This window comes from Chaetodon trifascialis, chromosome 3 (genome assembly GCF_039877785.1).
Source record: "Chaetodon trifascialis isolate fChaTrf1 chromosome 3, fChaTrf1.hap1, whole genome shotgun sequence".
In the NCBI taxonomy this organism is placed as follows: Eukaryota; Metazoa; Chordata; class Actinopteri; order Chaetodontiformes; family Chaetodontidae; genus Chaetodon; species Chaetodon trifascialis.
This window is the reverse complement of record NC_092058.1, coordinates 12388054-12413615: the sequence shown is the minus strand read 5'-3', so window position 1 is coordinate 12413615 and position 25562 is coordinate 12388054. Positions and strand designations below refer to the sequence as shown.

The following is a 25562-nucleotide window of genomic DNA, read 5'->3' as shown; positions in this document are numbered from 1 at the left end:
TGTTCCTCGAGCAAAAATTCAGCTTAGTTGAATGCCTAAAAAGTAATGTAAAATATGTTCTAATTCATTTAATGACAGCAGATGGAAACACATGGGACTGAATGGTTTTGGTGTGATATTGTGTTCTATTTTATACACTTTGGCTGTGCTGTGTATGAGCAGTGTGCCCTGGGCCAATGAGAGAGAAAAGCAGGGTGAGGAGCAGCAAGGTGGCCTGTGCAGATTAACCCCTCTACCCACCAACACCCCCGCTCCCCCTCAGCCCTCTGCCTTCACAGCCTCTGGGGCCCCTCAAAGAGGCAGGATTGTGTATCAGGGCCTCTTCTATATTAAATAAATATCCACAGATTAAGATAATATTCTCCCAGTTGTATATTGAGAGAGGAGAGGCTGTCATCTGAATCCTCTGCGTTGCCAGTCTCACTCTCTTGAGCAACAAAAGAGGCTCCAAACCAGATAATGCTGTTAGAGCTTCTTCCTGATCAGTTTCAGCTCACATTTGATGCTATTTTCTACAAAAACCCCTCGGTTAATTCACACAAAAGACTGCTGAACTTGTTTTCACTTCGTGATCACACAGATGGCCCTCTGTCTTTTTCTTTTCACCTCAGGCAGCCGCACGGATGATGGTTCAGATGTAGATTCGGAGCCCGACTTGCCCCTGAAGAGGAAGCAGAGACGCAGTCGCACCACCTTCACCGCTGAGCAGCTGGAGGAGCTGGAGAAGGCTTTTGAAAGGACACATTACCCAGACATCTACACCAGAGAAGAGCTGGCTCAGAGGACAAAACTCACAGAGGCGAGAGTACAGGTTAGACATACAGTACGAGTGCTGCAGTATGCCTGCATGTCAGTTCACCCAAACTGTTAACACATGTACATTCATATGGTGGTACCCTGCTATGCAGACAGGTGGACTTGAATTTGTTTGAAGCATCTGTCCTTGAGATTTCTCCCTCCACCTCAATAGAAACGGAGGAACTTGCATTTAAAAACATTAAATGCAACATGTCTTTCCAGGAACAGCGTCCCTGTTAATCTGGATGAACAAAAGAACACACAACGTTTTTTTTTATCGGGACTGTTTATTTGGTAGACAGTTCCAGCGAAAACTGTTCTGAATGACGTTTGTTTCTAGAAAGACACATTGGCATTCACTTTTCAGATGTAATTTTTCAAAGCCAAATTCTGGATAAATAAAACCGAAACTATCGACATGGCTGGAAGTGACAAAATCTGCTTCTTTCCCCCCGTGTTTTGGCTGATCCGATGCTTTAAACACGTGCAATTAAGCTACGCTAGCTGTAAAAACTCCACCTGCAAACATCAATGTGCTGCAGTAGCTCAGGGTTGTGAACAGTTTAGAAAAATAGGTTCACACTGTGTTTGTGCAGGCCTCACAGGGATCTGCGCTGCCTGAACAGCATATAATCCCACAGTAAAAAGCATCACACTTCACTGAACTGATGCTCGAAGGTGCTCCATCTAAAAACATAATAATGTTGCTCTCTTTTTACCCATGGCAATGATTTACTCATCTGTCAGAGGGAAGTTGCCCTTTTTACTGCACTGCGCTGTGAATGTGAAGGAGCTCTGCTGCCCACCATTAGCCTTCATGTTGGCCATGTTTGATGCAGACGCTCCCCATCTTCACACCTCAGACCATGGAACCTGTCTGACAGCCTGGGTGCCCAGCGGTTGTATGTAAGATTGAGGGAAGATATGTACAGTAGAGTTATGGCAGCAGCTGTTCTTCCAAAGACGGAGAGAGGGAGAAAAAAAGAGGAGAAGAGAGAAAGGGAATGCATTCCTGATGGATTTCTCATTTCGGCCTTTGGCCAGGATCTCATCCCATCACTTTCAAGCTTGCCGCTGCTTGTAAAACCCTCCACATATCACACAGGGTTCCTCATCCTCTCTAGGGACCCTATGCCCCGACAACAACATTAATCAATCAACTGCTAGTAAAAAAAAAAAAAAAAGGTCTGGGGCGCCCCTCTCCTCTTACCACAGTCGTTCACACTCCCTCTGAAGCCCCCAAACTCTTCACCGCATGCTAACTGTTCATCACACTACAAACATGCAGTTGGGGTAACTAATTCCACACATGTCTTTGTCCATCTTGAAACCCCCCAACATGCAAGGATGTCCTATATGTCTGAGTGTTTAATGCCTCACTCAAGGGAGGAGAAATTTATCTCATGGCTGTTATAAGGCGATATATTAGGATTTTCTTGACTGTATAAAAGGTAAATGTGGGCAAGAGTTGGAAGAACTGAAAGCACCAATAACTTTCATTGAGAATCGAGTCGGACACGTCGGTAAAATAAAAACCCAGACTGTAAATTCAATTTAGCATTTTCTAGATTGAGTTCCAGCACTCCTAATAGCCACATAATTGTACAAACCACATGTTTTGATTGATTTTCAGAGCTTAAACTAAATGCCATGTACACATGCATCACCTTAGTTTGAGTCGTCACGTAGGGCAGTAAAAGCTCAGGTTCTAGAATAAAATCCATTCTTTTATTAGCACCTGTGTGTTCACGGAGTCTGACAAAAATATCCAAACATGACAGCGAGAGAAGAAAGACAACAGAGTGACTGCTGTGTCTTTGGTGTTAGATAATAGACTTAAATGATGTCATGTGAGAACCTGAGGAATTTGAGTCATGGCTATAATTTGTTAATGCTGTTTTCCTCATAATCTAATTCTTAAAGGCTTTGAAAGTCTCAAAAGGTCAACTCAAACTTGATTTTCTGAGAAGGTAATGAAGAAAGGGGCTCTAGCAGCCAAAACAAATAATGCCTAAAGTTGCTCTGCATTTTGGTGAGTATGTATGAAGGAGGATAATTATATAGTATAACTATACATTTTTTTTATTATCTGATAGTTTTGTTGTTGCATTTCCACCGAATGCATCTCAAAAGGATTCTATTTTTTAAAGTTCTTAAACAGATTCAGACTATGGGAAATACCACACAAACATCAACATTCAACCTTTTTAATGAAGAATTTGATAGTAAAGGTAAAGTAAACCAGAACTTTGCTACATGTGAATTTGATGGTCTGTGCATCTGGGTGTTGTTTCTAAATGTCCACCAGCTGGGCTTTCACGTAGGTGCCCAAAAGGCCCATCACAGGGCAGCAGAGAAGAGACCCTTTGGCCTGAGAGCAAAGCTTCTCCAGCACAGCTGCAATGACGCATCTTCCAGATGTCGTTCACAGATGAACCGGTGTTTGGGGCTTAGAGAGAAACTATAGGCAGGGGGTGTTGTGCTCCCACAGACTCATAATTTAACTTGAAATTTGTGTCTGCGGTCATGGTTCACTGTTATCCGTTTGTCATTAAACATGGTGATAATGCAGGGAGCTCTTTGTTCAGGTTAGTTGTAGAGGTGAAGTGCACTCGTGAGGCTCAAACGTGGCTGCGCTTAACCGCCGCAGCCCAAAGCTGTGTTGTAAATTAAACTGCTTGATTCTAGAGGAAGTGATGAGTGTTTGGCTTAGCGCTGACTCACAACCTAAACTCATAAACAGAGCTAACTCCCTTGTGTCTGCCCTCGCCTGCCATTTTAAGACCCTTTCACCATCCATCTTTATCAGCCCCGCTGCCCCTTTCAGCAGAGCTACCAGCGCTCCTTTACCACCATGAACCCATGCAATGGTTTTATCACCCCAACTGACAAATTGTGGGATATGATCCGTATCTCTCAGCAATTAGTTCCAGGCTGTCTCAGTGGGAGGGGATACTGCCAAGTCTACCTTCAGTCTATGCTCCGCTGATGCAGTGTGTGCTGCCACTTTCCATCTGATAACCGCTCAGTTTTAACAGGAGCAGGCAGCAAAGTCATTCCATGAGCTATTAGCGAAAAGAGCATCGTTTGTGTCTGTTCCCTCTGAGGGGTTGACCAGGTGGGAGGGGGCGCAGGCAATAGGCTGCAGGCCGCTGTAAATCAGCGCTCACAGATGAAGCAAATTACATTCTCCTCTATTTAGACTGAAGTTTTTAAGAGAGTGACTCCAGAGTCTCTGCTGAGGCTCATCATCTCAGCATGCCGCCTCCGGCTCACTTTACCAAATCTGTCACATAGATCCTCTTTCATTACCAATAAACATTCTGCATGTAGCTATTATACTTAGTGGAATCTAATAAGGTATAAGCATTGCTTTTTACGAAGCGTGCAAATCAATTTGGTAAAAAGTTTCTCTCTTTATCTGTGGCTTGTGCTGGCCTGTTGATGCATGGAATGAGCACAGGCAAAACACCCAAATGGATACTGTGTCTGGCCTCCATAGCTCTGTGTGACAGACCAACACAGACAGATTCAAACTCATGCTGACGCTTTTGAGCGAGTTTTCAACATAGCAAGTGAAAATATAATCCCACAGGGAGGTATCAGGAGGTAATACACAGTTTCCTGATTGTTATAATATCAGTCGAGTACCAGCGGCAAGAGAGAAATCACAATGGAGCCGAGTGGTGACAACCAAACCCAACAGGCAACTGTATTCCCGCCAGTATGGGTTTATGTTTCATAAAGGAATAAATAGGATTTGTGTAGATTGCAGGGGAGAAATTGTTGCAATGCATCAGTGTGAATGTTCTAACAGTTTCTTATTATTAGAATTTAAATGACTTTGGTACAGTGCTTCTGTACTCCTGATACTTATCAAGCTAATCCCACTCTCCTCTCAAATTCACACTCCTAGCTACTTTAATTAGCATAGTGCCAGTCTGGAAGGCAAGCAGGGAGGGAATCAGAGAGAGGGGAAAGAAGAGGGGAAGGAGAGAGGAGGAGGAGGAGGTGTGAGGGAGGGGGGCATTGCGTGGTATGAGACAGAAGAGGATTTGTATGTTGAGGCTGGTTGCATCACCCCTCTGTGTTTTTGTGGATATGAAGTCAGCAGCACATTTTGTTTTGTCATTATCTCGGCTCTTGGTATTCATCTACCGAATGTTGCAAATTGGCTCCTGAAAGGCGTCACATATTCTCTGCTTGTCTTTGACAAAATAATTCATGGAGGATTGTCCGTACGGGGAATTCTGAAATATGAGTGATCCTATTTAAGAGACACAACAGACAGAGGTTTTTACTGCAGTGCAGTGTCACACGTTTACGATGTTTGGAGTGTGTGTATTATCGCTGATCAGCGATAAGAAAATGCAAAACGCCACTTGATTGCTATGAATTGATTCTTTTGGCTGACAGTAAACGGGAGATTAAAGCGAGGAACTTGAACTGAGGACTGCAACTGTGAATGTGGTGGCTGCTGCTTATTGCAGGTTTGATATCCGATTGTAGGTTTGAGGTTTGCAATCTCCTAGTTGTCCCCTTCAACAACCCTCACCCTCCTCCGGCTATGTCTTCCTCAAGCCTTCCTCTTTTGTTTCACCAGCAGGACCAGGCTTGACTACTATAAGATGGGTTACTGCTCTTCTATCCTCCCCAAACTTTCTTCTCAACCATTCAGAGATGCAGCGCAGACAAGTGCGCCACATCCAGGGAAACCTTTTAGTCCGTGAAAAGGAAACAGAAGTGAGCCACATGAATTCGGCGGCACACTTGTAGGTAGATAGGGGAGACATGGAGGAGCGCTGCAGCTCTCTGTACTGCAGAGAATTAAACCGGATTGTGGAGAGCAGAGGAGAATCTGTGGTCCAAGGTGACTTTGTGATCAGGTTCCAGAGCGCAGCCTCAAATCCTCAGCTCCAGGCTGTGTGTTAGTCCGTGTGAGAGTGAATGTGTGTACGTATAAGACTGTGCTCGTAATGTATGCATGTGTGTGATAGCGTATGGGCACTAGCTTGTGCGCATGTGCGTCGCCACTTCTGTGCATGTTTATCCCAGTCTGTGCTGAGAGCCTGATCATTGTTGGACAATGTCACTCAATGGCACATGCTCTTCTCTTGTCCCATATATTAAAGTGGACACACTGCAGTAAGCTTTTGTGCACAATTACTCACCAGAGCTGCAGCCTGTTTGGTCATTTAAGTAAGTTTAATGTATTAGCATTGAATCAAGCCTCTTCAAAGCCTGTGAAAACAATAAATTCCCAATAGATTATGAGGACACCTTCACTGACTTTCCTCAATATGAGTTTTTCTGCCAGCTGAAGGGATTGTGATCACTGAGAGACAGTGTTTATTTGCAAAAAATTTTCAACAGCAAGAGCATGTTGAGAGAAACCTAATGCAGGCAGGATTCCATTTTTCATCAGCTTCGTAAGGAAACGTTGCAAATATCTGCCAAACGTATCAGCCAAAATTTACTGACAAAGTATTTCATCCTACAGTATCCTACAGATTAAACGTTTCAATGGTCACAGCACTTGGTGCAGGAAAGACGGGGGTCTTGGTATAATATAGGAAAAATCAACTGTGATTTGGAACAAGAGATGCCAAGTGTTCCTTAAAATAGAACCAATAATTTAGTTATATATAAATGCAACTTCAAGGAGAGAGGGTTGGTTTAGAAAAGGAACTCCCTTTGTGTTATGATCGCTATGATCGCCTAGCTGAAAGATGTGTTCCCCACACAATTTCCAAAACAAGTCCATGAAGTGAACACAGAACCAGCTCTGTATTCACAAAGGCTTTTATTAGAAAACTGGTGAAAGGCAAGGATTTATAAATTTAGATTCAGTCTACAGTGGTGAGAACCATGGAATCATGTCTGTTTTTCTAAGGGAAAACGTAACGTTGTGGCAGAGAAGCTGCAAATCAATCTACATGATGCGCTGGAAACAGCCGAGTGGCAGACAGCGGGAAAAGGAAGTGAAACAGTGGTGAAAGGATAGCAGACTTCAGTGTTTAAGAGTTTTGTGTCTGCTATGATGGAACACCTCCTTCCTCAGCTTGGATGACAACGGGGGGAAGGAAGTTAAAGTGAACATAAAAGAGGGGTGGGGTGAGTGGATGAGGTCGGAGGTGAAGTGGCACTGCGGGGTGGGGTGATGGGGAGTGTGTGGAAGAAAGGGGTGTGCCCCCCGTGCCCCCTCCCCTGGGCCAGGCAGCTGTTTGTCTGGCCCAGTAGGAGCTTAGTTCAGACCTCGGACCACGCTCCACTACATCCCAATAGCAGAAATTTCACTGGAGCCACTCACCACATTTGTTTTGGAATAGCTGATTGAGGGATTCAAACGGGCTCTTTAGACGCGATCGGGCTTGAGATAAAGATTTCCTGTTGGTTTTCCAGTTGCATAATTGAGGTTCACCCGACACAGTCATCGCCTGTTGCGCCATGTTCTCTTTCTAGTAAGACTAAACCGAGCTACAGGCATAAAAAAATCACCTGGTCTTTACAGAGGCAGTGACCGTGTGGGAAAAGAACCACATTCAAATTAAGATCTCCGTTGGGCTGAGATCCCTTGTAGGCCTATACGAGTTTATGTGTATGTTTGTGTGTACAAAAAGAGGCAGACCCCGAAAAGCAGTGAGTATGTCACTGTGTAAGTCCCCTTGAAAGTGGCCCTCTTTAAGACCTGTTTAAAAGGGACGCCCCCTCTTTGTGTCCACTGTTCTCCGTGGCGTATGGAGGGGCTTTTGTCCCCCTCTTTCATGTGCGCTCACAATAGCCCGGGCCGTTTGAAACACAACAGTAGATGAACTGCGCTGACAGTGTATTAAACTCTGATGAATTGCCTGTGCGAGGCATAGATCAATGTCCTTCAACCCTTAGCACACAGTGAAGCCCGGGCCTTGTCTTGGGTAAATGGAACAGGTTGCTGGCTCTTTTCAAAAGGGCCTGATTATATTCATGTTTTGTTGAAGCAGAAGCCTTTTTAAAAAGTGTAAATCTTTGCAGTTCAAAAGAGTCCTATTTTTCCCCCCTTTTCATTCAAGGAATTTGGTGCTGCTCATTTTGTGAGCATTTGCCATTTGTAGCCTTAGCTGAAGCTCGCTGTCTCTACTCCAAAGTTAAAATGCTTTCTTTCTCTTCACACTGACTTTTAAAACTTTAAAAACAACCACATCAGAACAGCACAGTGTTAGCATACTGGTTAATGTGTCTCTGTGTCTCCAGGAAAGTAATAACCTCTCTCAAAGCATCTAACAGCTTCACAAACATACTTGAGGTGTGTGGTGTGGAGGCTATTGGCCTATGTTTGACCTTTAAATGACTTCTTCCCTCTGAAGGGGGCTTAGGGCAGCATGTTTACACAGATCACAGCTTCAGGCCTTAAGAACAACAGGGATGGACCACTGAGCCTCTATGGCTGCTCCCACAGGGACAGCAGACTCTCAGCTACCAGCCGCGGCACCACCACTCACGCTAACAGGCAGATTAATCACAGGTGGCAGGAGCCTCCACTGAAAGTCTGCTGCAGTCAGATGCTCACAGTAGCAACATAAATGGAGTTAAAGTGAATGGAAAATAAAGCGACTTTAGACATTCAAAGCTGAAAAGGAGTAAAAATAAAGAATTTGAAGCTTTGATTTCAAGTTGGGTGCATTCATCTTTACAGGTGTGGTTCAGCAACAGGCGAGCTCGGTGGCGTAAGCAGGCCGGGGCCAATCAGTTAGCGGCCTTCAACCACCTGCTTCCTGGAGGTTTCCCACCCACAGGGATGCCAACTTTACCCACTTACCAGCTACCGGATTCCAGCTACCCCAGCACCACGCTATCGCAGGGTAAGACCCACCGCCCTCTGCACACACACGCAATATTTCAGGCCAAAAACATACCATGCTCTGCACTCTGACTTTAATCTAATTTTGGTAAAGATTGCATTAGTGCTATTTATTTGTTGCATGTCATATTTCATGTTGATGTTACTGAGATTCTAAACTTCATATGAACCATGTGCAGCATATAAGAACCGTGCAGCAAGTAGTTATGTTTACAATCACATCTTTGTCACAGTGAAACAGAAACAAGCCTTCAATTATTTTCTCACTGCTGCTCTTTGAGGCACTTTTAATGTAGAAAGAAGGACACGCAACGTATGACTGACAACATACTGACCTTACATTGTGAGGCTACTTCTTGTATAGCTTCAAACAGAAGTATTTTTTCTCTCGATCCCCTCTTACCTGTGCACTCCTTGTGTTGTTCTTCGTGTCAGAGGGCAGCACATTGCACAGACCCCAACCCCTGCCTCCATCCTCCATGCACCAGGGAGGTCTGAGCGCTGACAGCAGCTCTGCTTATGGTCTCTCATCCAATCGCCACAGCTTCTCCAGCTACTCCGATACTTTCATGAGCCCCTCAGCATCCAGCAACCACATGAACCCTGTCGGCAACGGGCTCTCCCCACAGGTCAGTCCAAGCAAGTTTCACCTGCCTCTCTATATGATGTTCCCGCATATAGGTATCCTTCGCATCCTTCAGTCTACCACCTCCACCCCTCCTCCTCCTCTCCCTGCTCAGAATATGTAATTGTATTTGACTGAAATTAAAATTCAGAAACAGCATGTTCAGCAAAATAACTGCCAGTGTGGGCTTTTATGTTCGTCTTCCTAAGCCCTGGATTTATTTTAGCTACTCTAAATTGCTACATTTGTAAAACAATTGGATTAACATCAACAAATTAAAATTCATCTTGATAGTACCGCAAGTGCTCAAGCTGCTCCAAACAGCGGTTTTGACTTTCCTGGGACATCTAAATCCCGCGCAGCGCAGAGAGAACACATGCAGATGAAATAATTAGCTAAAGCTTATAAATGTAGACCCATAATCTTCTTCTCGTAATTGTCTGCAGCTGGAAGACTCCAGTGCTATGAGTGTTTTTCCTCATCTCTTTACTGCATGATTTCCAGGCAGTGACAGAGGCAACGTGCTCTCTGCATGGGGGTTTTCTGTAGGTTTATCCTGCTGGCCACTTCACATGATCTTGTGCCCTCCTGTCATGATAAAGAAAAACATCACCCAGACTATTTAGGATCCTGGGTCAGCTAATTGCAGTTTAAATCTATAGAAGCCCAAAAACATCTCTACCCATTCTCTTCTCTGCCATCTTAATGTGCAATACTGTATGTGCGGGTTTGTTTGCTTCCTCTTCTGAAAAGCGCTGGATTTCACATGTTAACCTCTTTGGACACCTCCATTAATGAGCGTTTAAATGCCACTCCATGGTAAGGGTTGAGCTTTAAGTAGCACAGAATGAAAAATGATTTGTATTGATGCAAATCGTGTGTACGGAGTGAATTATACACAATTACCCATCAATACTGGCCAGTCTTGCCCACCCTCACCAACAAGATGTGGTTAACAGGCAGAAAATAAGATTGAAATGGTGTGTAAAGAGTTGAAAATGAATTTCAATGCTGCATTTGTCCACAATTACCCCGTCGTTCACACGTGTTTTATTGGGAGTTTTTTTTTTTTTTTCTTCAAATATTTCTCAAAGCAGATTGGAAACATTCTTGGTATTACCCTCTTTCTTCAGAGAAGAAAGAATTAAGGATTTTGTGACAAAAAAGAGATTTTCTCTCCTGCTGGAGCGACGGAGGATAACATGGAGGCTCACAGCGTGTTTGATTGTTAATCGTGGCACAGGGGCTTTAACTGCTAATGCTCTCACTGCAAACCTGCAGAAAAACACCAGGAACATGGAGTCGCTTTTTTTTTTTTTTCATTAATGGCTCTCTCTAATACTGGCATGGGGTACACTGTCGCTTTCTCTCCCTCTCTTCACAGGCATTCAAGAATGTGTTGGGATATTAAACATTTCCTGTCATAGTGGGGATTAGGACAGGAGCCTTTGGGCAACTGTACAGCATGGTTGGATTTTCCCTATTCAATTACTCTATCAAGTGGGTTTGATTAATGTTTAAAAAAAAAAAAAAAAACACCTGAATTGTTTTTAAATTTATTTATTTAGAACTTAAATTGTGGAAGTGGTGTTTTAAATTTTAGAGGGGGTCAGAAGCATGTGGTGTGGATGTTTTGATGTGTCACACCATGTTTGCACTGCACAGAATTGAAATGTATTGAATGCATGCAGAATGCTGTGTGGCATTCCTATCAGTCTCTCAGCATGGAGATGAATGTTCCCACTGACAGCAGAATCAGAGTTCAGTCCGTGGTGCAGCATCCTGCTGGGCTGGGCAGCCCTCATCTCCCTCTCTCTCTTCTTCTCTCTCTCTCTCTCTCTCTCTCTCTCTGTACAAACATGCAGCTAACCACATAAAACTCACACAATAAACACTAAGTTTACCTTGTCTGAGTCACAGTTTTTTTTGTCTTTGCATTTAAACAAATTTCGCTCAAACGGCAAATCAGTTTCAGCTTCGGGAAATTATCGACCCGCGTTCGACACCTCGCGGTTTGTTTTTCATGATTTACAGCATGTTTCCACTCTCCTGTTTTCCCTTCCCTGTAATGGAAAAAAAAGCAACACAAAGAGACGGTCTATCGAGATGGAAATGAGAATTTGATATTGTAAGTTACAGACAGCATCTGTTTGCAGGAGATATGCTTGTGCATTGGTATGTGCAAGCTATTTCTTCAAGTGTCTGGCATTGATGGCCTAGCTGTTGCTGTAAAGATTGACAAAAATTCTCTGATTCCCAGTAAATGGGCTGCGGTGGCGAGGTGCCAAGTCTGTAATGGAATCCTGCAGCGTTCAGCAGTCCCGACAGGAGCTCGCGTCCATCCCAATCCCATAACCTATCCCGACAGCACACATTTTCCCATTACAGGCGGTGGAAAAGCCATGCACACTCAAACTGGTTGCTGTCATTGTGGGATATACAACGTGTTTGGCTGGTCGAGGGAGGCAGTATATTAGGGGTGGTGAGAGTGAAGCTGTGCATGGCTGGGCAAAAGGTATGAAACCAGAAGTGTGTTTTGTTGTTGGTCTTGTTTCATTTAGCGGCACAGCAGGTGTTGGAAAGAAGGAAAGGCAAGGGCACGGAGGACAGCATTCCAGTATTTTTCTATATTTCCCTGAAGATTTAAGCTTATGTCTGCTTTTTCATTATGGCTTTTTTCATTTTTAATATTTGGTTTGAAACAGGCCTTTGTCTTGACCTTTCAAATGGCCTTCCTGATGCTTCCAGTTTAAATTTTGCATACTAGAAAACAAATAAGCACTATTTGCTTTCCTTTAGCTGAAGAGGTCATGCTTTTATAGTCATCTCTCGAGAATGTTGTCTATTTTCAACAAAACCTGGTAATAGGAAGAGCCTTCGAGATACTTTTCAAACGATTCTCTGAACCAGTGTTCATGGGCCTTGCATTTGTGGGGAGACATTTGGGCTAAATTCCTCATTATTGCATGACAGGGACACCTGCTGGGAGAGGAAAGAAAACAACTGCGCTGACTGGAGAGCTGAAGCCATGCGAGAGGAGCTCAGTGGCAGAGCTTGGGTTTCACTCTTCGGAGAAATTTCTAGAAAAAAATGACACCAGGTTATAAAAAAAAAAGAACAAAAGGCATTTTTCTTGTAGAGTGTAAGTGGGAAATGCATCATTGAATGCTTCGCAGTGCTGCTGAGTGGTGTTTAGAGGTTATTCAGCATGACAGGGACATGTGGTAGGCCAAAGGGGTAGTCGGTGAACTCCGTAGGTGCGGTGGACAGAGATTTTATTGCTGTTTTGATGAGGGAAGTTCACAAAGTTTTGTGAGGAACTTTTTTTTCTGTTTTGCAGTTTTATGAAAGTGTTGTGTGTTTTGGAATGACAAGGATGTGCGTGTGAGTGAGTGTGTGTGTGTGTGTGTGTGTGTGTGTGTGTGTGTGTATCTGAGGAGGGCCTTTGGGCTGTGTGAGTGGGCCGGGCCTCCACACATACACACACAGACACGCACACACACACACACGTACACGGGATCAGAGGCAGAGCGGCTCTCACCCCTGCCTCCCTTTGATCTGTGTCCCCAGGCCTGCCTGCCCGCGCCGCGCTGCACCGTACCACGCACGCTGACACCATGCTCACCAGCGACTCCCCACAACTGTCTGAGAGAGATAAGCCAGGGGAGACTCCAAACTGTGCTGCTGCTCTTCCATTAGCTCACGCAGACGCTTCTTTTAAAAACGGGATGAATTATTTTTAAGAAGCAAGCTCTGCCGTTGCCAAAAAAAAAAAAAAAAAATGGAGAGGGGAAAATGTACGGAACAATCTGGAGCGCTGGCTTCATTCCGCCTCCCTCCCTGACTTCTAACAAGACATTTTGCACCTGAATACCAATGAGAGGGGGAGATTCATGTAGTCCCCCACATTATTAAAACTTGGGCATTAAGCCTCTCACCGGGCACTGTGTCAGCTGGCAGGCTCCACTGACAACAAATCAAAGGGGATGAGCACATAGCCTGCATTCATAGCTCAGCCACTCGCAGAGCAAGAGGGGGAATACATACTGGTTAATTAGAACTCCCATTAAAACAAATACTGTTTCAATTTGGCAAGTATAAAAAAAGATGTAAGAGGCTTTCAGAAAAAAGAGACCTGCTGTTGGCAGCTGCCAAGAAAATCCAGGGACTGTAAATCATATCCACTGGCTATACTGTTTCTGCACAGATTATTAGTGTTTGCTGTTGTTTTGCAACACTTTTGAACTCTGAGGAAAGATTCTGTGTCTGTGACACCAGAAATGTACCTCTGCACACATCGCGGTCGTCCTCGTGTCGCGCTGGCCTTCGCCTTCTGTGAGATCATGTTTGTTTCTGCAGCTTGCAGAGACTCGTATCTGTATGGATTGTCGCTTTTATGAGTCAGACATAACTGACAACATAACATTGTTTCTCAGTCTAAAAAGCTTTATGACTATTTACAGAACCAGAGAGCCACTCATAGAGCACATCATGGTCAGAGCTGCAGCTCTGCACGTGGGCCTCATTTGCTGCTAGCTGAGACGGCGCTGCAGCTCACTAGCCGCCTGTGTACCTGAGCCATTTGTTGCTCACTCCATCTTTTAGGTCTCCCGAGCACGCAAGTGAAGCCATTTTCTTTCTCATTCCAAAATATTTTTGGTCTGAGCTTTATGTATTCATAATCTATTTTTCACCTACCAACCTTCCTTCCCTCCATTTGGCTTTTTGTCATCCCATGATGCCTTGCCAATAGTGCTTTGCTCTCTCCCTCTCTCTCTCTCCCCACCTTCCTCTCTTGCTCCAACTCTCTCCCCTGGAGAGGCAGCTCTTCTCCCTACGCCCAGATGAAAGGCTATGGCGGACAATAAAAATGCTATTTAAATGCAAGGGTGTTTGTGTGCGGGTGAGAGATATTTCCTGCTGAAAGTGAGCTGCTGCATCCTGATAAATAGTAAATATAAGGGAATGTGATTTACATTTATCTTGCAGAGGCAGCCAATATGAATTTCAGTAAATCCTAGAAGATGGGGATTTAAGGAGGAAAATGACTGAGACTGATTCACATGCTGTGTGTCCCACGCAGTTGAAATGCCTATAAGGTGGAGAGTGGTACTGCCTTTATTAAAGTATAGGCACAGGCATCGATCCTATCTAGAATACCTATTACACACAGACATTGTGTCACATGCTCACCTGAGATTTCCAGCCTCAATTTGAAGGTGACTTGCACTGAAGCAACAATAATATAGTAATAATAATAATAATAATAATAATAATAATAATAATAATAATAATAAATGCAGTGTATAAGGCAGGTGAAGTGTCTGTTGAGCATACGCTGGTTGACCTGTCTCTTCAGGGTCAAGGGTCAGGGTGCAGAGGGGTTGTGGGACAGCCGGGGGAAGAAGGAGGGCTGGTTTGCTGTGAACCTGTCCTGCTAGCCGGAGGTCTCGGGATGTTGTCTAGCTACATGTGGTTCCTTTTAGTTCCAGATGCCACTCTGACAGGTGCATAGATGTGATTAATACTCTCTCTGACTTTTTCTCTCACCCACATTTTCTCATTCAGTCCCTTCTTCCCCCCATCTCTTTCTGCATGTCCCTCATTGGTGTCCTGGTCCCTGCTTCACTGTGGACTCGTGCTCGAGACCCCTTTTGCAAAGTTGATCTAACACTCACCGTTTTCTTAGCCTTTGTAAATAAATGCTAGGAATATGAGTATCTCTTGCCAGCATGCTTCATTGCATGTGTTTCTCTCTCTCGCTTCCTTTCTTCCTCCTGACAATGAGATGAGAATATGGGAGGTGGTTTGGTCCTCAGCTGGTTGTCTCATGCAGCAGCTCTCCCCTCTCAGTCTCCAGCTGAGAGCTATTTCACTATTTATTTACATGTAATTATGGCTATGAGGTGCAGATATTAACACTGTCAAGAACAATTTGACCTGACATTTTTCACTAGACCTGGCCCCTGCTGTTTTTAGCAAACAACCATCACCCTCCCCCCCCCCCCCCCTCTCCTTCCTCCCCCCTTTTTTCTCCTCGATCTGCCTCGCTTTCCTTCTGGAGCTGCTCCCTCACACACACTGCCTCGCTGTAACCACTCTCCTGGAATCAGAAAATCTGCCGTTTAATTTAGAAGAGGCGTTGGTGCAAGGTGCGGAGAGTTGAAGTCTTTGTGTGCGTGCATGCGTGCGTGCGTGCGTGCGCGTATATGTGACTGTGTGCATGCATGCGTGTGTGTGTGTGTGTGTGTGTGTGTGTGTGTGTGTGTGTGTGTGTGTGTGTGTGTGCTTTGAAGGGGCCTCTCTTGTTCCCAGTGGCTGAATCCATCCCATAGTTACTCAAGCATATCACTAGCAGAGAATAGAGGATTGCTCCCCACACGTTCTCCAATTGCAGTCCAATAGACGGCATATTAACCTCTGGTTAGTGCGGGGCCAAGTTTATAGCTTATACTGCGGGATGTTTAAGAGGGAGGGGGACCTTCCTCCAGTTTGAGCAGCTGTGCTTTCTTGAACATTGAGGCTAGCATGAGCTAAAGTGGGCTGGAGAGGATTTAGTTTAATGAAAATTTGCAAAAAGACACAGAGAGGGGGTGAGGACAACCCCAAAAATAAATATGAATTCGAATCCATTTCCGCTTGTCTTCGCTTCCTTTGTATGCATGAGCAGCTTCATGGCGCGCAGGGAGAAGAGACACAGGCGCAGTATGGCTAACATGTTGTGAGGAGTGACAGCTTGTTCCAGTGCCCACTAATCGTCCTCATCTGTGCCTGCCTTGTCAATGCCCAGATTCTGTCAGTGCCAATCAGCCAATTAATTGAACACAATTAGCACCCCACCCCAGCCCCCCATACGCAGCACATTCTTCAAAGGCCCATTTCTTTCCCTCCAGCACCAACCCCCACCCCTCCCGCCTTTTCCGCCCATTCTACCTCTCATTCTGCTTCTGTCTCTTCATCCTATGGCACTGGAAGACACTTTTCAGTTTTTATTAATGTGCCGCGGCCAATTAACGCAGTGGCATGCAGGCCAGAGCCCGTCATCTGCTGCCTGCCACCATCCTGGCTGTCTGCTATGGCCCCACGCCACCCCTCGCGCCACCTCCACCGTGACCAAAACGCTTTAATTCAATTTATGCAATCACTGTTATTTTTAAATAGTCATTTTGTCTGCTCAGATGAGGGGCCTTACTGCCCGCTGGGCCGGCCCTCTCATGTGAGGTATGGGGGAAGGGTGGAACACTGTGGGAGCAGGAGTCGACTGACTTGGGTGGGGGGGTCCCTGATATTTTTATTTGTTATTTATTCCGTTTTGGTTTATTTTGTTTCAGGCTTTTATGTGTTTTATTGAGGCATTTTAAATGAGGATCTGAAGCAATGGGCCCTGCAATCGGCTGGCGACCGGTTCAGGGTGTACCCCGCCTCTCGCCCATTGTAGCTGGGATAGGCTCCAGCCCCCCGCAACCCCGAAAGGGATAGGCGGTATAGATAATGGATGGATGGATGGATCTGAAGCAATGAAAGCTAAGGTTTGATTTAGCAAAGTTATCAGAGAAAATAAGTAGGATTTTTTTTTCTGCTTGTGTATAATATATGTGTATTTTTCAAGAGTCTTTATTTAATATTTCGGCTGTTCTCAAAGTCAGACACTTTCCAGACACTGGATCTGTGTGACTCCTGGGTCCCAGAATTAAACACTATTCTCTTCCTGTAATCACACCCTCAGGACTGGCCTTCAAATATTGATCTGAAATTCAGTGTCATCACTGTGGATCTTTAATCATTCTCTGCTGCAGCGAGTATCGGCCAGGCAGATCTGCTAAGGTGCAAGATGCTATTCTGCAGCACTCAGATAACTTACAGACATTTGGAGTGCTCATTTTTCCCAGCCTGCCCCGGTGACCTCTGCCTAACTTAAAGGTACATCTTGGGGGCATTTTGATTTGGGCAGAACAGGGAGCTATCGGTGACAGAGGAACTAATCCAGTCTTGCGCAGATTAAGAGTATTTGTGGAGTGGGGTGTGTTGGCGCTGGTGCCGGGAATGGAACAGAAGGGGCTCCTATCAGCTCTCCAGGCAGGCTAGCCCTCAGGCCAGCACAGTCCTACAGGAGTCTTTGTACTTCCCAAAGCCTCCACTTTCCTCTCACTCACTCTGTATCATTTTCTCTTCTCTCCTCTGCCCCCCTCACCCGCTTTCTATAGGCTATCGTATTTTCACTGCTCCATTTCCTGTCTTTACATTTCTGAATTTGTGTTGTTTTAGTCCAACGAAAGAGTTCATGTGCCCACTTATTATCATCAGGTGCCTGAACGGCGACAAATAGTCGCAATATTATTTTTCTGAGTCACAAATTTGAGCCACATTAAATCCAGACTGCGAAGTTTAAATAATGAATGAATGCTGCATATTTTAATATTGGACAAGATATTAGAAATAATAACACCAGGAAGTTCTAATAAAAAAATGGTGGTATTGCAGCACATCTGCACTCTGTTTCACTGCTGACTCCCTCCCTTCTTCTTTTCGTTTTTATTTTTTTCTTGTAACACTCACAGTGTTTCTCTCAGCTCTGTTTCTGTCACATTGTTCTATTCTGGAAAGAAATCCAACAAAGAACATCTCGTCAAACATTCACGCCGACAAAAAAAAATGTAATTTGACTGTTGAAGAAATTAGGGAGGTATGAAAGGGCCTCTTTTTGTGTCTCAAGTGCGCTATTTATTTATCTGAAAGGATGCACATTGTATCAATTTACACTTCCTCATTCACTTCGCCACAGGCTGGAGGGCTCAGAAGTTGAGAGAATTAATTACTTTTTTATTATTATTTATAAAGTAATCTATCTGTAGAGAGGGAGCGGAAAAAGGAGAAGGAGAGGGTGAGGGGAGGGGAGGGGGGGTGAGAGAGGCAGGGAACGCCCTGGAGCATTGTCCTTTAAACTAGGTCCTGGCTCACATTATCTCCCAAACCAGCACTCACACAACGTCAAACAACAAACGAACTCTGGGCTGCTGAGGACGCTGTATGCAAGGAAAGAGAAGGAGGTGGGGGGGAGGAGAGGAAGGGAGGGAGGCATGGAGGAAGCCTTCTCTGCAAAAGTGTACAGAGCATGTTTGCAAAAGTAATGGGGATGTTAAGATATTTTTCTCACCTCTTAAATTTTACACTAATTCAGACTCCGAACGTCTTGTTTAATGCGCTCGTGCGCATACGGAGATATGTCATTTAAAACTTGAGGAACATCCTGGTGCACCAGACCCCATCCAGCAAAACTCCATCAAATTTTGCACTGACAATAAGCCAGTCAATCCAAATCCATGTTCCATTAATGGCTATCAATCTGTGTGCGTGTTGTATGTATTAAAGTAGAACAAAAACGTCTTTATTCCTGTCTGAGGGTAAATTCAAAGGCTAAGATTAAGGAGGCTTTGGGCCAGAATTTAATATGAGTTAAGTTTTGTTTTGCATAGCATGTAGCGACAGAAATGTGTGAAGGTATCCAGCTGCAAATGTGTTTTTTACGAGCTTAAGTGACTCAGTATCATCTAACCCCTGAATGTGAAGTGAGAGAACTTTATGGGGACATCAAAGTGGCAAAGCCATGCAATTAAAACTGACCTGTCTATAACATAGAATACTGTAGATGTGGGTGGAAGGAGGCAACTTTGCTGAGACGCTGAAGTGACTCCAACCCGGTGCAATCTGACACTTGAAAGATAAGTTCACCTCCAGCTGTCCCTCCATCAAACTGAGAGGACAATTTCTTTGATAAATGAGACAACAAAAAAATCTAACTGATGCACAGCTAACGTGAACCCGACTACTCCAGAAGAGCTTACCTTTTCCCTTCTAGTGAAACTCAAATCATCAAGACAGAATCTTCTTTTGGGAAGGACAACTGGAGAAGAGCGACATCCTCACAGATGACAACACTTGTTAGACTCTAAAGCGGCCGACCCATCCTAATTCACTAAAATAGCAAAACTGCTACAATGTCAATGATAAGAAGTCATTTTCTTTTGAAGAACTTTCATGAGCATGAATAATATTCAGGCCAATTGTCAGCTATTCTATTTCATAAGGAAGCGATGTAATCAAGCTTCAATTAACCAATGACTAAAATGGACTCATGCCCTCCAGCTGTCTCTCTCAGGACATTTAACAAGCTCTCCCCCTTCACTCTGAGCCATCACAAACCATCAGGACATAATGCTCCTCTCATCCTCCTCGGAGTCTGCAGCTCGGCCCCATATGGGAGGGAGCATCACATGTGTCCAGCATGAAGAGGGCCATGAATCTCCCTCTTATGGATAGATGTCACATGCTTTGTCCACAGATGTGAGAGGGGACGGGGTGGGGGTTTCCATACTGATAGAATTAACATGTGGAAATGACTAACCAGCCTTTATGTTTCTGATGTGCTTCGAGTGCTTTATATTTCCTGGGAGGCCTTTTCTAAAGATATGATTAATTTGCAGAATATGGTTAATTTTCCCTCTGTGGGATAGTCCTGGCGTAGTGCATCATGCATTGCCTCTATGTTTGCAGCGTGTATGTGCGTGCACGCCTGTGTCCATTCATGTGTGTATGCATGCTAACATATGTCTGCATATGCATCACCCCTGTGTAACCACCTCCATGATGGGCTAATTGGTTTAGCAGCCAAGGGGCCAAAGGCCACTGCAGCATAGCAAAACTCAACATGAACCTGATGTTGAAGGGAAGGCTTCCCTGCTATAGGAGGGAAGCATGTGTGGGACAATTCGCTTTTTACCACCCCTCCCACACACACACACACACACACACACTCACATACTCCACTTTCCTTTTTCACTTAAAGAAACTCGCAGCATAAGAAAACAAAATTCTTCACAGTGTTCTGGTCCGCTGTGCTTCAGACTGGAGTAGCACTAGAGGTAATCTCTTCCATTTTAACATATTTTGAGACCTTCTTCTGACGAATGTCACATGCTATTACATTAATCTAGAATATTGAATTGGAAGCTTTTATGCACTATGAATAATATACACACTGTGATATTCAGGCGAGCTTCAACCTGCAGTATCAGCGGGCCCCTCAGTAAGGTTTGTGGAGCCTACTTTGTGTGGGGATCTGAGGGGATCATTTACCAGTTCCAACTCCATTACTATTCATGAGATGGGTAGGCTAGGGGCGAGGGATTAGGGACTCCCTTGGTGCTTGTTGTGCTGTAGGCTCGGGCTCAGGCCTCAGGCTCCGGGACAGGGGCTGTCTGGCACGGATGGTGGGTCTATTATCACCCTGGGACCCTTCTGTCCCACAGCAGAACACTTACTGGCAGCGCCAGCTAATGGAAACAGTCTCTCTTGTTCCCTTTCTCTTTTTTTTTAACCTCGTCACCCTCCTGGTATCCTTCCCCCTGCTCTTTAAAAAAAAAAAAAAAAAACGATGGGGAAGTTTTTCCCTGTCCCTATTTCAAAGTTGAAATGGTGTATTTCTATTGGCATCTTTACCGTGAAGTGCTAGGATGGCTCTATATTTGCAGAAAAAAAGTACTTTCCCTCAACTCTGTCAATGCTTTGATCCTCAATTTTCCAAATTTCTAACATCCTTCATTCCCCCTTCCCCCCCAGGTGATGAGTATCCTGAGCAACCCCAGCGCCGTACCCTCCCAGCCCCAGCACGACTTTTCCATTTCCCCCCTGCACAGCAGCCTGGAGAGCTCCAACCCCATCTCGGCCAGCTGCAGCCAGCGCTCTGACACCATCAAGAGTGTGGACAGCCTGGCTTCCTCCCAGTCATACTGCCCCCCCACCTACAGCGCCACCAGCTACAGCGTGGACCCCGTCACTGCAGGCTACCAGTATAGCCAGTACGGCCAGAGTGAGTAAACCCCGCATTAACATCTAAACACTGTATCAGTGCGTTCAGCTTGAGTTGCTGCAACAGCTGCTTTTGTCATTTTATGTGTCCAAACAAGAGCAGGTCATTCTTTTATTTCTCCTCTTAAGTTGACTCGATTTAAAACTCAGGCTCCAAGGCAAGAGAGCCTCCTGACCTTTGCACCCTGGCTGGTGGAGGCAGACACGTGCTCTTGATAAAGACCCCCACACACACACTCACCACCAACCAGCACCACCACCATCCTCATAGAGAGCTGCCTTAGTCACACCCCACTCCACTTGGATGGGAAAGAGGAGAGGGCCACTTCAAAGAACGGCACACCCTCAGGGGCCACAGTGTCCTCTTGCCCACCTCTCCCTCTTTCCCTCTTTCTCTGTTCTCCATCACACACACACATACACACACCCTCAGGGCAGGAAAGAGTTTGCTTTATTAGATTAACATAATTGACTGATGCTGTCACAGCCATTCATAAGAGGTAAAATGAAGCGCACTTCCCCAAAAAGCTAGCCAGCGCCAGCTAGCCGACATTTGTTTGTGTTTATGTGCAGCTTCTAGTTGTGATCTGGTGTATTGTGCATCTGCTGGTGTTCTTCTTTTTTTTGTTTTTTTAATGTGTTTGTGTTGCGGTGCGTGAATGCATGAGAGCGCGTGCCAACCCGTCACGTTTTGTGTGTGCGCACCAGTGTTTTGTCAGCAGCAAGAAACTGATGGCAGTGCGGATGTGAGCTGATGTGAGGTTAATTAAGATGGTGATTGAGCACAGTAGATGGGTAATGAATGGAGGAGAGAGGAGAGAGCTGCTGTCTGAGGATGAAAATGATCGGCCATGTGGAGTGTGGAGGGCATGAAATCAGAGATGCCAAGTGTAATGAAGACTGGCACATAGAACACACACGGGGACCCGTCTGAGTGACAGCATGGAGACTTTACCAGGATGCACATGCTCCGTGCCAGCGGCGTGCCAACCTCAGACAAGGGACAGGGGAGGGGTTTTTATCTTTCACTCTCTGTCTGTGAATTGTTTTTCATTTGACTCACTCGCTTCTGCCACAACTTATTTCAGCCTTAATCACAGAAATGAAACGAAAGTGAATAGGACATATGTCTCAGGAATCTACCACCTGTCTGACGTGTGTGTTTTTGTTTTGTTTTTTTTGTGTCTTTTCGTTTCTGTGCAGCTGCCGTGGACTACCTGGCTAAGAACGTGAGCTTGTCCACCCAGAGGAGGATGAAACTTGGAGACCACTCGGCCGTGCTGGGACTGCTGCAGGTGGAGACGGGTCAGGCTTACTAAAGTCCCCGGGACACACCCTGCGCCACTCTCCTCCGCCCTCTGCCACCCACCTCCATGCTCCATCAAGTCTGGACTCCAGCTCCAGCTCGCCTGTCTGCTGCTCGCTCTGCAGCCCGGCCGTGACATCAGCGCTCAGACAAGCAGCCTCGCTGTGCAGCAGAGAAAGGGACGCTTGCCGGTGTGACAAGGCTCTTCGGGGAATGGAACTAAACTTTTCACGCCATTGTCAACCACCAGGCGGCTCTGCACCCTCTCTTCTCAATATTTGGGCATCTCTGCCTGCTCCTTGTACTCCTACCCCAGCCCCAAACCCTGTTTTGTTTTGCTCAGAAGGCCAGACAGGACCCCAGAACACCCGAGGATAGTCGGCCGCCTTGGCCCGGGTTCCTTTTTGTCGTGGCTGCAGTCCAGCACACATTTAGAGCCATCAACAACATGTACTTTGACCTTGCTGTTCATAGTAGTTAACAAAGCCAATATCGTTTGAACGACTCTTATTCTTGTTCCTTTTTGATATTGTTAAGATTATTGTTGCTGTTATATGATTATGGTTAATGTGATTTATGTTGTTCTTTGATTCCATTCGTATCTCTTTTCTCTGTTCGACGTTGGTGTGTAAAACACAGTGTGGATGACTGAGACGATTTGGGAGCGCGTGTCTGTTGCGTGTGCATGTTTGGCGTGTCGGCACAGTCACACAAGAGAGGATGATTGTTTTCCAAGCTGCTGTTCCTCTGCTTGTTCCCTGAGCTCTAATGTTCGTGAGCGATTTGACCTTCCCACTTTCATATTCATCTTGACATTCCTAAAGAACTTGGCCACTCTGTGGGAAGTCTGGCTGGATGGATTCTGCAGGGAATTAAAGCAGCGTTTTGGCGGCCAATAGCTTTCCCCTTCTAACCTCCATCCCATCCTTAGCCACGGTCCATGGGGAGGGGGGCATTGTTTGCAAAAACAGGATTGGGGAAATTAATGTATTTTGTTTAGAAATATGGACCTTGCCAAGGAGGGCTAACTCAATTTCCACCCCCCCCCCACCTCCCCGCTCCTCCCAAATCCCATCTGCCAGGGAACCCTGTGTGACTTTAACAGTGTAAAGCAGATTAAATCACACAAAATAATGTCAAAGCTAATTCACAGTGACCCTTCCCATCACCAGTCAGTATTTCTGTTTTTATAGACTAATTAGCACATTTTGTAAATGCACCTTCAGTTGGTTTCCACTCTCGGACTAAACGAACATTCCTTGAAACATTCCACAGGCTCCATCTACGAATATACTATAAGCATTCCTACGCTTTCTGTTATGAGATTAAAAAGTACACAAGCTGTGCCATTCACATGCACTCTGGAAAATCATATAATCCAGTCAGTTGTGAAAGGGCACAGGTAACACCACTGATTGGCCCCCCTCTCCGGTTTGGACCGGAGCCCCCTCTAATCCCCCGCTTTGACGTACTCACTGAAATGTACAAAAAGAAGAAAACATTTAAAGAATAGTGGATATGAGACATTTGTGTAGCACTCATAGTTGACTTTCAACACGATGCAGGACGAGCTGTTCCCTTGAGATGTGCGTGATTTCCTTCATTGGCATCAGTGCGTTGATGATGTACACAAAAGCGTATCTCAAGACAGGATTCGGTCCTCAGTCGCCTTTTAAAAACTGAAAACTGTACAGTAGCTGGAGCAGATTGTGTATTGTTTGTTTATAAAGAGTATGTTTTATACTAAAACACAACTATGTTGAGTGGTAGGTAAGCGAGGGATCTGTGGAAGTAAATGTTTGATTTGAGTTTCCTTAACTGGCTTGTTTTCTGTCAGTTTTGTTTTAATTGTATTTAATTGGTTTCCTCGTTTTGACCAAAAGTTTTATTTGTGTTTTGGGCCCAGGTAAGAATGGATTTGTATAAATTAGTAAAATATAAATTCCATTAAAAATGTTCCAATTGAAGTTGTATAAAGGAGGATCACACTGAGCTCAATGGAAAGTGAAAGCTTGGTGACACGGACAGACTCCCTGGACCACAGGACCGCTGTATATTTGAAAGGTGGCTGGATGAAACATCTTCATGCATCAGAGCATTTCGAGGGTGTTTTTGACCACCTGATCACACAGACTGATTATTAGTGCAGACCAGATGACTGGACCATGGACCAGAACACACCTGAACCGCAGAGACTTCAGTGTGGGCGTCCGCAAACAGTTCAGCACGACGACGACGACGACGATGACGATGATGATGATGATGAAGCTGGTGAAGACAGCCTCTCTGCTCTGGGAAACTGAATCGAGTCACCTTTGATTTGTGGACCAATAAGACTTGAGGAGAAAAAGTCAAAGTAACGCTGACTCCGCACTGAATCGCAGCAGTTCCAGCTGCTCCGCTTAGACGCCTCACTCATGTGTATATTTTCAAGAGGAAGAATTTTAGAATCGTCTTTAGTGTATCAAACCCATTTCTAACACTTGCGTCAATAAACATTTGGATATTTAAAGCATTCAACTCCTTATCCCCCCTCCCGTCTGTTTGACCCTTAACCTGTTTAGTTGCTTTCTGACATCTGTGCTTTGCTTTACTCCTTTTTCTGTTCCGCATGTGTGTATATTATCATGGTATAATTTATTCTGCTGTATGAAGTATTAGAGTAGTGGGAAACTTGTACTGGTATTTACTACCTTCAGCCTGTTGGTGTGTTTACTGTAACACTGGCGTAACTGTTATCAATTAAAGATCCAAACCTGATTCTGCCATTTGTCTCTTTTTTAGTCTGTGTGTTGTTTTGTATGTTTTTTTTAAATCTACTCCATTTTACTTCCAGTTAGTTTTACCATGCGCGGTGTGTGTGTATGTGTATGTGTATGTGTATGTGTATGTGTATGTGTATGTGTATGTGTATGTGGGTGTGTGTGAAGGAGTGCAATTCCTCAATTAATCGATTTCAGAAAATTAATCAACAATGGAGTGATTTTTTTAAAGTCATTCCTCAAACAAAAATGACAGAAATTCTCTGGTTTCAGCTTCTTGCGTGAGAATTTCCTGTTTTCACTGTCTTCTATTGCTGTGAACTGATCTATCTTTGAGTTTTGGGTCAGAAAATGCAAAGTCAAAGCATC

General features: G+C 44.8%; 1 protein-coding gene across 5 annotated transcripts in view; it reads left to right on the top strand.

The window, feature by feature from the left end:
* The window catches only part of pax7a (paired box 7a), a 47069-nt gene extending 21877 nt beyond the window's left edge, over positions 1-25192 (top strand). For all 5 annotated transcript variants that reach the window (XM_070958913.1, XM_070958911.1, XM_070958914.1 and 2 more), the window contains 5 exons: positions 612-811; positions 8471-8636; positions 9071-9264; positions 20877-21126; positions 22329-25192. In XM_070958913.1, the coding sequence (XP_070815014.1) occupies positions 612-811; positions 8471-8636; positions 9071-9264; positions 20877-21126; positions 22329-22444 (926 nt within the window). In that variant the 3' untranslated portion in view covers positions 22445-25192. The remainder of the gene's footprint in view (positions 1-611; positions 812-8470; positions 8637-9070; positions 9265-20876; positions 21127-22328) is intronic.
* The last annotated feature ends 370 nt before the right edge of the window (positions 25193-25562 follow it).